Source organism: Anticarsia gemmatalis, chromosome 26, assembly GCF_050436995.1.
Source record: "Anticarsia gemmatalis isolate Benzon Research Colony breed Stoneville strain chromosome 26, ilAntGemm2 primary, whole genome shotgun sequence".
Classification (NCBI taxonomy): Eukaryota; Metazoa; Arthropoda; class Insecta; order Lepidoptera; family Erebidae; genus Anticarsia; species Anticarsia gemmatalis.
The window spans coordinates 3,947,748-3,964,746 of record NC_134770.1 but is presented as its reverse complement, the minus strand read 5'-3'; the positions used below and the strand labels follow the sequence as shown (position 1 = coordinate 3,964,746).

At 33.4% G+C, this 16,999-nt stretch overlaps 1 protein-coding gene across 1 annotated transcript in view; it reads right to left on the bottom strand.

Annotated features, from left to right (window-relative positions):
- Window positions 1-16,999, bottom strand: part of LOC142984235 (irregular chiasm C-roughest protein-like) — a 114,746-nt gene that overhangs the window by 51,083 nt on the left and 46,664 nt on the right. The window contains exons 3-4 of the mRNA XM_076131699.1: window positions 15,168-15,318; window positions 12,963-13,043 (exon numbers count right to left, since the gene is read on the bottom strand). Coding sequence (XP_075987814.1) covers window positions 12,963-13,043; window positions 15,168-15,318 — 232 coding nt within the window. The remainder of the gene's footprint in view (window positions 1-12,962; window positions 13,044-15,167; window positions 15,319-16,999) is intronic.

Genomic DNA, 16,999 nt, shown 5'->3' with positions numbered 1-16,999 from the left:
TATAACATACCTTTAAATTTCTAACGAAAGTGTGACCTATGACTTGCATCTTAGTATTTTAATAATAGGAAACTCCTACTGCAATAACTATGTTTGAATTTTTCTTAATCATCAACAGTTTAGAAGTTCTTTGCAGTTTCCTATTATCTATAAAGTATCATCAAGTGTAAAATGCAGTGGAAATAAATGGTAGCTTTTTAACGACAAAGGGCACTACAAACACAATAGTTGTGTCAGTGCTGTGAAATTGTCCAACTTTACGTCGCTTAACTCACCGACGCCTGTTTAAATTCGGCTCCGGATTTTTGTGGGATTTGTTATAAGGTTATAGCGTTTTTATAGGTATAATAAACTGAAAAGAGTGCAAGTATCGGTTAAATAATAAACATAATAAATTATACAATGAAATGTTACCTACATTGCATTGTTTCATAATGAAAAGGAACAGTTACTTGCACTAGGTTATTTAATCGTAAGTGCCGACGATATACATTCGGAAAGTTCCTTATTTACAGCAACTCATAATTCATCAATCTATAAAAAATCTTGAGATAATTATGTCACAATGAAGTTCCTAGTTTGACTCTACTGTTGGTTAACACAATATGAGACGTAGATTGTTTGCCAACACAGACTGCACAGTGCACAATTTATAACATACACTTTGCTACTTTGTTGTTGTTTGCACTCAACTTTGTTGTTCTATAATTAGTCTCACCTTTCATAACTTGTACCACACACTAACCTCGAACAAAGCCGTTGCGGTTGAACAATTTGCGGGTGTGTTTGCCTTTGACCGTGCAAAAGTGGCTTTTTCTTTGCCTGCCCATGTTTGACGAACATCTAGTTCACAATTAACTTGTACTTCTGCACATATATGTGTATGTTGACCCGTTGTTCTACTGTTTATTGTACACTGTGGCGCGTTATAGCTTTTTGCGAAATGAATAATTTGTTTCATGCGAATGTTTAATTTTGAAATGGGTATTCCTGTTTCTTGGTTTTTGGTGTGCGTTAATTGTTCTTTGTTAGTTTGATAATGTGGTGGACATTATTTTCGGAATGGACTGTTAAATTAGCCCAGTGGTATATTTATATGGATAATTAGCAAGAAAAATCATTTGCAGATATTTGCGTAACATTTGTTCATAGATTCATGTGCTATTGTTAGTGTAAAAAAACTAAACGTGAGTTTCAATTGCATTGTAAGTAGGGTAGTGTACCTATACGTAAGTAACTAAAGTCTATCCCATTCTAAAACACCTAACACAGTCCACCGAAACGCTAGCAAGATAAAGGTATTAAAATATCTTACATAGCTGTCAACATTAGAGTGGAAAATGTTTAGCTTACAAATAAATTCAACATTTTAAGTTAACTGTACACCTTATTTCTGATATTTTGTACACCACAAATCTTGCAAAATTTCAAAAATCATTCGTCTCGAAAGACGAACAAAGCCATTTTCGTCCAGCGAAAAGCCTCTCATTGTCATCTCAAAGTTGGTCGACAAAAATTGATTCAGCATTTAATAATTTACCGTTAGAGAGTTGAGATTAAAGTTTGTAATAAAGTTGGGCAGAGCGGTCCAAGTTGTTATCTGGGTAATTTGCAAAGTGAGGTGAAAAACATCCGTTGGGAGAGGGGTGGGACGAAGATGATGCAGTTATGGAAGGGGTATTGCAAGGTGAGGGGAGTATTTCGACTGTTGTGATGAATCATGCTTATCTGTAGTGGTATTATGAAAATGTGAACGTTTTGTATCGTCTTCACAACTAAACACTGGACTGATTGTCAAAGAGATTCTTCATAGCTGTCCATGAAGATTTTTGAAGATCTGGGATAAATAAAGGCATTTTTTTTTCAAACAAAGGAGCATTTAGACTATAATAAATGTAACAAAAAGAATAATAAAATTATCGCTACGATTAACTTATCAAGTTGTCTTAGAACTGTCCAAAATAATTCTTAGCAGACGTTGCGTGGAAATAATCTGTCTGGAATTCTGGATAGCAACAATTGGGATCAAGGTTTTACGTGCCTTCTTATCCACGGAGAGGCTTAGCACAAATACTACAACTTATTTACTGAATGATCCCACTAAAACCTAACACACTATTTAATTAGCAAAATAAATCGAATAATTGGTCCATTTACACACGATCTGTGTCGAAACTAAGCAGAATTACTGCACTATTTTTACAATACTACAGTAGCTACTATCAGTATCAACTGATAAACATACTAATATACTATTAAATGTGATTTCAGAACATAATATATGAACATACTCATAATTAATGTGTCTTGCTTGAGATTCGAACTTACGACACGCAGCATGGTAGAAGCAGTAGTGGGGGGCCTAGCCGTTGCGACAAACGTACAAAAAGAACAAAAGACCATAATTCAAATAAAGTATCAAAATATAACAAGAACCTTTCCAGCATCTATACATCAAACTTTTGAATAATTCAAAATGATAACGAACAAACCTCACGGTGTTCAAGGCACGGGACAACGTGATTCTTCCCTTCAAGCCTTGAGGCATTACCATACTGGTATCCCCTAGGTACAAGGGAAACGGGGCTCGCAAACTTGTTGTTGTCTTTTACGAGCTTTTTACAGACGATATTTTAAAGGGAATTGCTTTATTAGTAGAATGATAAGAGAGTTTGACAAACACTGTATCTACGACAAATATAGGGAGGGAGAGGGCTGTATTGTCCACAGGGTATAAAATCATAGATTCAGATAATACGGCAGGTATCTAAGTGATTGAGAATTTGTAATGGGCTAAAATAGATTTAATAGTGTTATGTAATCGATCATTAAAACTATCATTAGCAGCATTTTTTGACTGCCTCATAAATATCCGGAGTTTTCTTCAAAAAAGGGAGACTGATTTGTATTGCGCCTTACAAAAATATCAATTTAAGTATAAAAACTATCTTTCATTAATGTTGCAATCAAATTCTTAGGTGAAACTATACTACCGTGGTGTGTACGATTTATTTCATTCATCTACGTGCAATGCAATTAACGTTTTGAAGTATTCACACTTACACTATAACGATCATACAAATAGTCGGAACCCTAGAACGTTTAAGGAAATCTCAAGTGTGTCAAGCCCTTACTCCCATATCTCCCCTACTCCGCCATGTCATTTCGGCAACAGTTGTAAGGCTTCATAGGAATATTGCATGGGATTTTTTATGGTTTCTTTGCCCCTCTGAAATGGGGAAGTGACTAATAGAATGGGGAGTGGAATGGAAATTCAAAATGAGTTTGTAATATTTGGAGATTGAGCCGTTACTCCAATGTGGGTGGGAATACGTATTTATTTACATTTTCGTGAAATGTAAACGGTTGTTTATTTTTTTTCACGCAAATGAAAAGGTTTCGGTGAACGTTTTGAAAATCTTTTTGCGGTTTACTTTTAAATCTGGGTTTGTATGCGCAGCTTTGTGATCGGAAAGATAAGCAGAGTTAAATATTCTTTGGGGCCGTTGTGTTTGGTTGTTTTTTTATCTTGACAAAGACCTTCGGGCTGCAGATTTTAGGACATTTGCTGCCCAACGGATATGATGGCCTCTAGATGATCTAAGATATAATTTAATTCCGCAATCTGCTTTTTATCTTCGTATTCCAACTTGATGTCGTTGTTCATTTGGGTCTTTTTTAAACAGACGTTTATATAATGCATAATATAATTTTGTACATTGTGTAAAAAGGTAGACGATGTCCTATATACCAATACATGATAAATTTTTCGTTACTGAATGAGTGAGTGACTGACGGGCAACGCAAAGCCAAAAATTCTGAGCGTAGAAAGTTGAAATTTGGTATGAAGATTTTTAAGGATGTGTGGAAGCACAAACAGAGGGAATACACCATCACCACACCCCAAAAGCTATCCAGTATAAACTAGGTACTTAATAAACTTAATTTGTTTCTCTCTTATATCTTTTTGAGACATATTTCTGTAATCATTTTATTATCAAAATCAGGAAATATAATATATATCTCCCTTTAACATGATACAAAAACTACAACATTTACATCCAAAATACGTACATTTTCGCTAGAAATACTCGACGCCAATATATTTATTGTGCGGATACATTTTTCTATATTACGCGCAAGGAAAACCTCCTTTAGTTACCCTCTTCTAATTAAGGAAAATGAATGTAGGGGTGGTAAGGTTAGAAAAATATATATGTTTTAGAAACAATTATTTCTATTTACGAGTATTTTCTGTTTATAATTAGTTATTTTATTGTTCTAAAAAATTGAGTTTTACAAATCAAGTTTTTGACTTTTGAAACTGGATATTAAAAAATATTTGTGTATCATATTATTTTAAATGTTATTTCTTCCTCTGAAATAAAACCTAAGACCTCCTTCAGTCAGCAAATGTATATTTTTTCTGACGGAATGTGATTTTGCTTCGAGGCAAAAGAAATTAAATTACCTCTTAATTAACCATGTATAATATGAAAACTAACTTTGAACGTAATAGAATATACTATTATGCATCATGAATATAAAACAATGAACATCACTTCAAATAATAAAATATTCAACTCAATCAGCTGTATATTATTACATTATCTTACAAAAAAGGCTCAAAATCCACCTTTATTCTCAACATTTAGACACATTTTAATTTTGTGAAACTAAAACTTTATACTTTTGAAGTAACATGATCTGTCTGCCCTCTAAAGTTTTTACTATTAAATAGATAAAACAATGTCATTTGTTATCTAAATAGTTTCTAGCTAAATTATTTTCGACCGACATAAAAATCTAGATTTTGAATTTCAATTATATGAATTGTGTATTCGTAATAAGTCTGGCATCAGAAATTATTCTCATAGAAATATTTGTCTCCGAAAATTTAACAAATTGTAGCTTATTGTTAAGCTTGGCCTGTGTATTATTTTATAGTTACAAACTGTATACATAAACAATAATATACAGCTTTATGACTTGTTACAGTAGTCGATATTAAATAAGTTAAATCAATGTAGCATTCTACTGTTACACAGCTGGGCAAGGAACTCCTGTCAGAATGAGAAAGGGGTTAGGGCTTGAGTCCACCACGCTGACCAAGAACTGTTTGGGTAATTTTCATTTCTTCAAGAATCATGTTGAAAACCTTTAGGCATATAAGGCTCTGTTTTCCTTAATCGTCAGAATAACTGACCATTAATTCTATTAATACACACATTACTGCGAAAAGTAATTAGTGTGTAGCTTCGGAAAATAAATACATAATAAATATACTACTCCTTGTTACACATAAAACCGGACTTCGTTCTTTGATGTCGCTTATAACTTGTTGGCTAATAAGCGATATACATTACTAAGCAATCTTTGCCACAGCTTTCTGTTTATGTTACTTATAAACCAAAACCACTACTCCATCATATTTATAGAGGAAGTCATATCAATCTGTCATATTTGTCATAGAGTTACTCTCACTGGGGTCGGAGGTCAAAGTATGTGATTTGACTGAATAACAGATCAGATTTCCTTTACCCAAATACAAAACGAAATGAATACATACAGACACAACTGTTATACTCGAAGTTGTAGACAGAGGTATCAGCAGTATACCCACGTTTCGCCTTCTATAATGTTACTTCCATCTTATAGAGAGCGAGCACTTTATCAACTCCAGGCTACTATTGGCAAATATTCTAATGTAAATCAGAAAAGACCAACAGCACTTTGCCAAACTATTTTGAATTATATTTTTCGGGCATTTATCTCCCATCGCAACTGGTGATTAGTGACCATAAAGGTGTTAGAAATTAAATTGAAATGATTCGTTCATTCAAAGGACGTGTTAGTCACAAGCGATCCAAGATCTACCGATAGCTATTCGATAATATAAGGAAATTATCTCTTTAATTCTATTCAGAGTTGCCATTCACGTGAAAACGGTCTTCCATAATTCTGCTACTAAATTCAAACGCTTTGCTTAACTATTCGATTATGATACGATCTCTTGAAGGTAAGTGTAACCTGAGCGATCGGTATTTGCTTCAAGCCGTTCAATTGCAAGTGCAGGAATACTTAAGTAGTTTTGTTATTTATTACATCACTTCAGTTATGCTTAAAACTTTTGTTGAATCACAACCAATCGCCTCTTTACAAGATCGACGTGCCATGAGACATCTCAAAAACGTTATTTTTGTTATTCGATATCTTCTTCATCTTATCGTATGGTTAGTGGTCAACCTAGTGTCACTTGTTCAAGCCGGCCGACGGCCTTTGACGTGGCTTAACGACTGATATCTTAATCGACAACAACGGGGACCGACTTTTACGTGCCCTCCGAAGCACGGAGACGCCCAGTTCAAATACCACTACGCGGTCACCCATCTATGGAATGACCGCGCCAACGGTTGCTTCACCCGCAGATCGTTTACCGACCGGTGAGCGCAACTGGCTATGGGCGCCTCTTCGATATCCAAAACTATTATTGTTGAATTAAAGTGTTTTTTCCTTATTTTCAGAAAGCACATTAATTACAGTGAACTGAAATTGTCAATATTTAAGTATTGATCAACGCTTAAATACTCAAAATTGCCTGTTAAGTTGTTGTTTAACAAATATCACGTTGTTCTTGTAAAGATGCGAAACTTTAATGTGAGCCGTTAATGGTCAAGTCTATATCAGTCATGTTTTCAAACGTTCAGCTACTAATGACAATATAGCACCTTACCTAACCTGGAAATCAAACCCGAGAACTTTTTATAAGCAGTCGTATACACTGCTCAGAATTGTAGCGGCAATCTCGTTATGATATTTTCATATAAAGTATTTCTTCCTATTAAAACCTCAATATATCTGGCACATTGCTCAATAATGTATCAGTCAATAAAAACTAAGAAGTTTTTGCATTACAGACACCAGTTTAAAATAAATATGCAACGTACCTCACAGAGACCACCCGGAGTTTACACTACATCCCTTATGCATGCAAGAGTTTGTTTTACAATGTAAACAGACGCTTACATGCATTCGATAATAATAATATGTAAACAAACTTATACATAGATTTTGTTGTGTACAATGTTGCTTGCGTTGCGAAGCGGTAGTAAGACTCTGATCATAAGGTCTTGAGTTTGATTGTCAGAGGAGCTATCACGTATCTCAGTTGACAACTATTTGAAAGCCTCCATGCCGTACATTGATTTTTCCCTTAGAATATAGTGACTAACACCTTACGTCAAAGCAGCAATGTACTAAATAGTGACCATCAATTTGACGTACACTAGTTGTCAACTGAGATACGTGATAAGCCCGCTGGTCAGGAAGTGCTATTGAGTTTTTCCTTTTTCTGTTGTACTATTCTCAATTAATGTCCGGTTTCTGACTACATTTAGCGGTAGTTTATCTATTCAATTGCGTTTTTTTATATGAGTTTAAACGCTATTGAATAGATAAACTACCGTTAAATTTACCTCAGAAACTGGAGGCTAGTAGGTAAGAATTTTGGTAATGTACCCGGTATATAACAAAATTCTCGCTTCTAATGAAAAGGAGTTATATATACATTCTAACTACAATTCATAATTTTGCCCGTGGGTTGAAAAAATATTTTATTTTTCTGCTTCCTTTCAATATTGACACATACCAGCAAAAGAAAAACTTTTAAATATTTATTCTCTTTTTCGTAGATACCAGCCAATTACCCCATGCAATATTTTCTCTTACATACAATATGTATGTACGTCTGTGCTTACTCATAAACAGTGTTCCGCATTCTTCAATCAACGGGTTTCATCTCCCCCAATACGGGAACGAGCTAAATAAAGAGAATTGCCATTTATGGAGACTTAGATGTGGGATGAATGGATGCGGCAATGTTGCACTAACCCCTGGTTTCTGAGGTACACTTAGCGGTAGTTTATCCATTCAATAGCGTTTAAACTCATATAAAAAAACGCTATTGAATAGATAAACTACCGCTAAATGTACTGAGTAACCGGGGGTAAGAGGACGGATTGCGAGTGTTCTGCTAAAGACTTAGATATACTCGTATATAAAGTGTACGTTACACTTTTAAGATTTTTTGGATATTTAAAACGGTGTGTAGAATTGTTAACTTTCAATATAATTTACTTTTGAAAAAAAAGGGGCTTTTTAATGAAGAATTAAGTTACATAATATGTTATTTGATATGTTCGTTTCGAAAAATAAGGAGAAAATACTTAGATTATTATATACTTGTTGCTCCAAACGGCAAATATTTTAATTTGCCTTTAAACAAGGCGTATAGTACTTTGTATATGTGTCATACCGAAATAATTGTTTAAACAAATAACGTTTAAGATTATATTAGTATTATTATCTTACATGTTTGGCTTTTTCCTAATTCTTCTTCTATTATTACCAATAAACATATTTAAACTATCGGTTTACACAACTCGCTACTCATTTGTCTTACCAGTGCGAATAAGGTGCAGCGCAGACGACAGACTATCCGTGACGCACTTTTTAGTCTGTGAAAATAGAACTTATGCCATTATGCAGTAACGCACATAACGCGCAATAAGTCCTGCGCGTTACAACATATAATTACGTAAGTTCTAATTTCACAGACTAAAAGGTGCGTCAAGGATAGTCTGTCGCCTGCGTTGCACCTTACAGTGCAAAATCGATCGAAATAATTGTATATAATTTAAGTAAGAGTAATCACATTTGACTGGGTAAATTCCCATATAACATTACTTACTATATAACGTTGGAAACTTTTCCTTCACTACTGGCTTCTTACATAAACCCCAATTATATTAGCGCGGTACAAATATTGACATTATTAGCTGAACGACGGTATGTATGATGGATAGCGTTGACTGACAACTAGAAATCGATCTTGTACATTTGCTAACAAGTTCTGTTCATGTAGGGCTGTTACAAAAACCCACCCCTAACCGGACGAAGTGATCTTTAACAATTGCAGAGATGGGACACAGTTTTAAAATCGCATTCCCTTATGTAACATCATCATTATTATTATTATCAGCCCATATTCCATCTACACTTTCCCTCTTTCCATCTATCTCTGTCTAAAGTTATTTGAGTTAACATCATATTAATTTTTATATTGCCCATACTAGATCTGTGTTTGAAATGAAGTTCGCGAGTGCAATCACACGCAGCATTTTCGTAGCTGTGAAAAACCAAGTGGACTTGCAAAACCTCGTATATATGATTTGGGTTTTAAGTTTCAAATCCGTTCATGTCTCTAATTAAATGACATGTCAAATAATTGCTTTGGTCATATGTTATTAAGTAAAATTGGACGATTAGAGATTGGACTTAACTTCCAGCAGAAGCTAAAGCTTTTTGGCAAAAGTTTGTTTTTTAACCTAAAGGAATTTTACTGTAAGTCAGCTGTAAGAATATCGTAGGCAGCCCTAAACTGTACATACAAATACTTTCTTAAGTGTAGGAGTATATTTGTGTTGACTTAATGTTATATGTTTTGATGATATATTAACTTGAAGTAATACACGCGTTCAACTTTACAGAGATTCAAGGAAACGAAGTAATAATACATAATATAGATACTCAATTAAATCATTAAATATGTTTATGCAAATTTAAGCGCGACTACAATCTCTCCATCATTGTATCATTCGAATCAAAAATACAATTGAAAGAGATTTGAAAGAAGTAAGAAATAATTAAGAATAGTTCCTTTAAGAGACTCAAGGGGGCTCTAATTAATATTAAAACTGATTAATTGTAAAAAAACGGTATTCATTTGAGTACCTTTTTTAACCCATTATTGTCCTTTTGCAGGGCAAGGGTCTCCTCCCAAACAAGGGAGGGGTTAGGCCTTGAGTCATATTTCAAATATTAACGGTATATTTATAAAAGTCTCTACCAAATATAACTAATCATCAGTGCTAACATACATTGACCAAAAATCTAAGTGAAAAAAACTCCATCAATAAAAACGTTTTGCTCCAAACACCACATCTACAGTTTCGTAGTTGATCATCTCCCCTGGGGCGGTATCCATCCGTTGTCTTACTACAAAGCCTGGCGGTTGACTCAAAGGAATAACCGCCACTATCCGGATATAAGCCTTGTATATTCTATTTTGTTGGAAAATTGTTCAGTGTAATGTTTTTTATTGGGATGTATTTTTTTAAGTGTTACCTTTGATCTGTTAACATGTAAGGTTTTGTTGAATGATTAATTTAAAATAAAGGTTGGGAAGCAAATCTTGTTATGTATTTTTTGGATGTTGTACAAAAAGGAAAATTTATTTAAAAAATGTTTTTTTGCTGCATTGCGATTCAACGTGGCAATGCTGTCAGTCTTCTGGACACGTTACCCGAGGACGGCGATTCGGAGATGTTTTATGACGACTTATTTTTATTATATTTACATTTTAGGATCTGTCTTTTGTATAAAGTTAGATTTGAATATAATAATAAGCGAAAGGTTAATAAAAAACTTTGTTTTTCTTTTAACTCATTGACTATTTCAGAAGGAGATTCTTGTCCAATAATGGATAGTAATAGATCAAAATTATTATTATATAGGATATTAATAATATAATGTCATCTTAAGCAATGGTAGAGTAGCGTGCGTATTACATATCCATTGATTTGCCTAATACCTTTGTTTAAAAAAATCATGGCATAAAATATTTAATGAACAATGCCTAATAATAATTGCCTATCCTGAGTTTTTGTCCGACAAAATTAATCAGTGAAAAATGTATAGCGAATTGTCGCTTATATCAACAATACAATTATTCATACATTCATAATACATTCCACATATCACATATTAACATTTTTAGTACTTCAAATCAATAGTTTCAAATAAAATAATAGTCTCAATAAAAATATAACAGTCAAATTCCACATCAGGATTAACTATTTGATTCACATAGCTTACTGAATAATCCCATATGAATTCACACTAACACACTGGCGTTACCAAGAAATATATTTTGTTTTGTATTTTATATACCAATTCATATGAAATTGTTTTATTTGATGTTTCTGTTTCTACGGCATATTTTTTGTAAGATAATAATTTATGAAACACTTTTATTTTTGTCCTTAATGAAGGAGTAATGTTGTCATGGTTAAATTTCGAATTATAGACGCTATAAAAATGGTTTTACATGCAAGCAAAAAAATACAATCATCATGATTTCCAATTAATAATATTAATATAGCTAAAACTCTTCTGATCTTGAAATTGAAGCCTTATTTAAAAAGAAGATAAAAATTACCAGCTGAACCAAAAACCGTTAACTACGATATTTTTTTCAATAACATGAACCTAGATAACCTTAAGATCTTTCCCCGTAATTTAAAGAAAATATGTAAAAAATAATATTAGTGGTCGTTGCCGTCCGCGAGTTTTACGAATTTTATTATTTTTTATTCATATAGATGTCATGCGCAACTCATGAACTTAATTCCTTATGCGGAAACACCGCAGTGAACTAGAACCGCTAATTACAGCGAAAAAAAACCTTAAAACAGTCTAACCTAGTTGGAAAATTAAACTGAAATCATAATTAAAAGTTTTCAGTAGTTGCCATGGTTAGTTCGCTTTACAGCTCAATTACATGGAAATAGACACCAAACATAGACTTTCATGGCTGCTATAAAGTACTCGGAAAAGCACTTTTTCTCCCTTATTAAGGCTTGTACACATATGGCAAACTGTACAATGCAACCAATTGTTTGATGTTACAATAAAATAAATAGAAACGCTTAAGTTATTTTTATTAAAATTCATAACAGCCCATCGCTTTCTCACAAGGTAAAACTTAACAAATTATATATTATACACTGAAACTTCAAAAATTGCACTATCATTATACAAATCGCATAAATATCTGTTGAGTAAATTTTGAGTTTATTCCAAATAGACAGACAGACGTGGCGGGCGACTTTGTTTTATAAAATGTAGTGATTATGTAAAATTGCAATATATTTACTGCTAGTAAGTAGCTTTATGATATGGAAAATCGATTATCTTCATTAACATATTATCTTTAAATAACTAATGTTATATCATTAAAGGCACTTACATAACAGTATAAAAATATGGTATGCGGTATGAATATATAAATAATAATGAATTCTATTTATGGCGCTCTTAGACTATACTGGAATGCTGTGTTTGCAGATTATTGATCTTATGAGATAAAGTCTACGTCAAGGCATGTTAAAAATCTAAAGGATATAATACGGAAGATCTTTAAAAAAACTCTCAATACATTTGATTGGTAGAGAATGCCCTTGCTGTTAAGTCCATACAACATTTGTATATGAAATTAATTAATCTGTATGTATAAAACTATTCAGTTACTGAGTGACTTATTGTCAATTGACAACGCACAGCCGAAACTTCGGGGTGTAGAAAGTTGAAATTTAAGGGGATTTTTTTTAAATTCCCCAGTAAAAGGTAAAATTACACGGGGGCAAAAATAAATAAATACAGTAGCTAATAATATGCCACGAACAATCTGCTATCTTAATACGCGCCCTTAGGGTACAGATAATAAACCTTGAGTTAGCTATTAAATCTGTGAATGTATCTAACTGATGTTTTATCCCTTTTCAGTTACAAAGTACTAAATAAGATCCCAATGGGCTTCGTGGAATCATTTAACTTTCTCTATGGATGGTTACGTAAATATAGTCTATATGGTTTCTTGGTTTATATCTTTCAAATGTTATAATTTCTGTTGAATTCCATAAGAACGTGCCTTTATAGCTGTTTCTCTTAAATAATACCTGCATGGTTAGTCATAAAATGTTTTAAAAATATTTATATACGGCCTTGTGCGCTATAATCTGACTCATAACGATTTTTGTGTTCGAACGTCGATTCATTTTAATCTTTGTTATTATTATATCGCTTTGCAAGGAAAAATAATGTGAATTAGAAAAACTACTAACCTCTGGATCCAGAGCTGACTTGGCACTGATACAACGCATCATCATCCAACGTGACTTCTCTTATGTCCAACGAGTAGTCTCCTGAAAATATAATTCATATCAATACCGACTACATAACTTAAAGATAAGAAAAATAGACAGTTGTATCGTATCATACTGCACAAAAAAATCTATTAAAACACCTAAAAAGAAGAATTTCGTATAGTGCATTGCAATTCAAAACAATATGCATATATCTATCGAAAAATCAGAGGCTATAGTTTTTGGCCTACCAACGGATAGATCGGCTCTATTGTGTCAGTTTCTTGTATATTTAAATAAAAATACATTTTAATACATTTGCCAACATTCTTACTCTAATTAAATTGAATTAAATACAGTTTGCGTTTTTTGTAGAAAACTGTGCTCTGATATATTTACAAATTTATTTTTGTACTAATATTAGAAGCTTATTACTGAACGACTAATATCGTATGTACTGAAGCATTTAGATGTTAAAAGTATTTCTACGAAATGTCAATATTGCAACCATACTGTAATATACTGGCACTGGTGGAAATGCCTTCATAATCTCTATTAATAAGTTTTATTTCTCCGAACAAGTGCAACGAGTCTCATAATACCATATTCTTGGAACCTTTTACTACAATCACTGATTTTATATAACGATATAAGCTTCTCAACTTTTTAAACAGAAACTTTAAAGTTAAGTCTTGAATAGGAATAGTATTTTATATCATTTCAATGAATAAAGTTTTAAAATCAAAATCAAATCATTTATTCATTTAGATCAAATATTGACACTTGTGATAGTCGTTACAATTACTGAATTTACCACTAGCTCGGAAAGGAGGTAGAGCCTTTTTTCGAAGAGATAACGAGAAACTCACGGGCACTTTTATCAATCGCCAAAAGTTTTATAATGCGATTGATACAATAATATTGACGCGAGGCGCTGCCTACAATCAGTGATATAGACTAAACGTCAATTAAGGAAGATGAGTTTAGCTAGGACATTTATTATTTAGTCTTTAATCATACCGTATGTTTAAATCAGTTGACAATATTGTATGACTACGAAACGTCATCGTAGCGGCTGCTACGTGGATCGTAGCACAGCTACGAATGCCAAAATATTTGTAGCACGTTCACAGTCGACTACGCTACGGAAGCCATCGTTTTGTTTGATTATCTTTGTATCAGAACTTATATTATACTTTTTGTTTTATCGTATTCTAACATAACTAACATTTCATATTTATTAGCTTAGATCTTATCAGTATGAAATTGTGCACAGTTAGCGTAAGAAATATCTATCGGCAGCCATATTTTCAGTTGTATAATGTTTATTGATTTCAAATATATATTCGCTTAGCCTTTGTTCCAAACTATGTTGGAGTCGGCTTCCAGTCTCACCGGATGCAGCTGAGTACCAGTGTTTTGTAGCGACTGCCTATCTGACCTCCACAACCCAGTTACATGGGATAACACGATACCCTTCGGTAAGACTGGTTGTCAGACTTTCAAGCTTCTGACTACTGTTAACGACTGTCAAAGATCTTCGAAAATGACAGCCGGGACCCACAATTTAACGTGCCTTCCGAAACACGGAGGAACTCGATATGTATAAGGTGGTCACCCATCCACGTAACAACCTCGGCAAGCGTAACTTAACCTCAGAGATCGATCCGTGCGGCTGTTGTAAACTAAGCCACGAGCTCCTCAAGTTTATTGAATTCAAATAAATCTAATTATTTATTTCGGACTACTGCTTATATATTTTTTTTAAGAAAACACTAATTGAAATATAGCTAATGCTTACAAATTATACGCTATATGATTGTAAAATTTGTAATTTGACTATTTTACACTGATAAAATGCTTCCATATCTTTAGCGCTGACCGACCCAACAGTACTATGACGACTATGCCATATCCATAGCCAGTTGCGCTCACCGATCGGGAAACGATCTGTGGGTTAATCAACCTTTGGCGCGGTCATTCCATAGATGGGTGTCCGCGTAGTGGTATTTGAGCTGGGCGTCTCCGTGCTTTGGAGGGCACGTAAAAAGTCGGTCCCGGTTGTTGTCAATAAAGTAAACAGTCGTTAAGCCGAGTCAAGGGCCTTCGGGCGGCTTCAACAACTTTGACACTAGGTTGATAAGAAGAAAAAGCCAATAAATGTTTAATAAATGCAATCCTTACCTTCCTCATCACTCCCAATCATCTTGTATCGTTCGTATCCATTGAGATGACGGTGCATGCCGAGGCCGAAGTCGTCTTTCGTCCACTGCAACTGACCAGCTTTGTTCTCCACTCGGCATGGCAGCGTTACTCTCGATCCCACTACAGCACTCTGTGTAATAGACAAATTAATATTAGTAATGTGATACTTATTATTTATTGTATTGTCCAAATTATGAAAAGGACAAGAAACATTTAGTGATTATGTTAACGAAGTGAATTAATGGCCAGTTTCTTCAGTACATATCACATAATTATCTAAACTAACAGCTAAAGCCATTGACTTGACATTGGTATAGTAAAGGCACATCTGTTTCTTAATAAAACTATCAGTAAATTCGCGAAGAAATAAATTTGACTGTATTTTTTCCTTTGGCTGTTACTTTTGATGGAGACTGGTTGTAATAGTAGTAAATAAATAATCAGAATTAGAAGTATAAACTAGACATCGAATTGAATATTATGTGCCTAATATTTTTCTAAAATCTACAGAATGTACAAAACAAGAGATTTCTTTGTTTTGAATTAAAAATATAGTAGCACTCTTTTAATAAAATATTAACTATTTCAATCAAGAAACTTTTCTTCTAAATGAAAATAATAAAAACATAAAACAGAGCAAAAATGGAGCAACTGTAGAAAACAACATTTAAAGTTAATATTTCAATTTTCTACTTATTATGTTGCAAGGAAGCGGAGACGGTAATATACAAGTCGCTTTGAAAGTAACATCATTACATACAAACAAAATGTGAGAGCTTGGATGCTTGGAGAAATGACATGAAACAAATTTGTACTTCTGTAATAGTGAAAATGAACATTTGTAAGATAAATTATAGGACTCAGATGATATTGTTAGTAAACTATGGCTTGGATTGGCTTGTTTGAGTCAATATTTTACAAAACTGACAAACTAAGTCCAAAATAATCTAATTTCCTAAGTATCAATATTTTACGAAACCACTAAACTGAGTCGCAATTGTTTTAATTTCGTCAGTTGAATTTGTAACTTTTGGTAAAATTCTGTCAGATTCTCCCGAAATAATACCGACATTATTTGTATTGATAGGTTTCTGGAATAATGGAAATAGGAAATTTAATATGTTAAGCCGTTAATGCCTCAACATCCGTATCGTAACATATCTACATTTACAAACTCACGGGCAACTGTTAGTATTTTATAAAAAGACTCTAGAAATGCGCTAACGCAAAGAAAAAATCATAATAACATAATCATATACACACTCCTCGTCTTTGAGGATAATTTATAAGAAAAATGACGTGTTTCCCATTTAACGCTTTCAAATTTGCTCACTCCTTTTTCACGAGCAGCAAATTCCATTTCCACAACAACATATTCTTAGCAATCCTTCGGTAGGCAGACAAAGGAAAAAATACGTTATTTAAAAAATTACTTTACATTTTCGCAACATTAATTTGGGTCCCTGGTACTGTAAATCAAATATTCCCCGTGGATTTTTGAGCAAACGTGGCCTTATATTATTCTTTTCGTAAGCAAGTACTCCAGTTGACATAGAAAAGGCTTGTATTGAATATCTGGTGATATTAAAAATTCCTACCCGCCGTCCCCTTCGGGCTCGAACGGATGTTTTCATAGATGACAAACCTTTCCGAATTAATTCTACTCCTATTTTTTGGTCCAACTAGTTTGTTGATACCAATTTTTGTGGTGGATCCCGATGTACGAAGTATCAAAGGAATATTGGTTTTACATCTCTTTTCTTTACTTTAGAAACTTTTTCTGGTGAATTACATATAGGTCATATATAAGT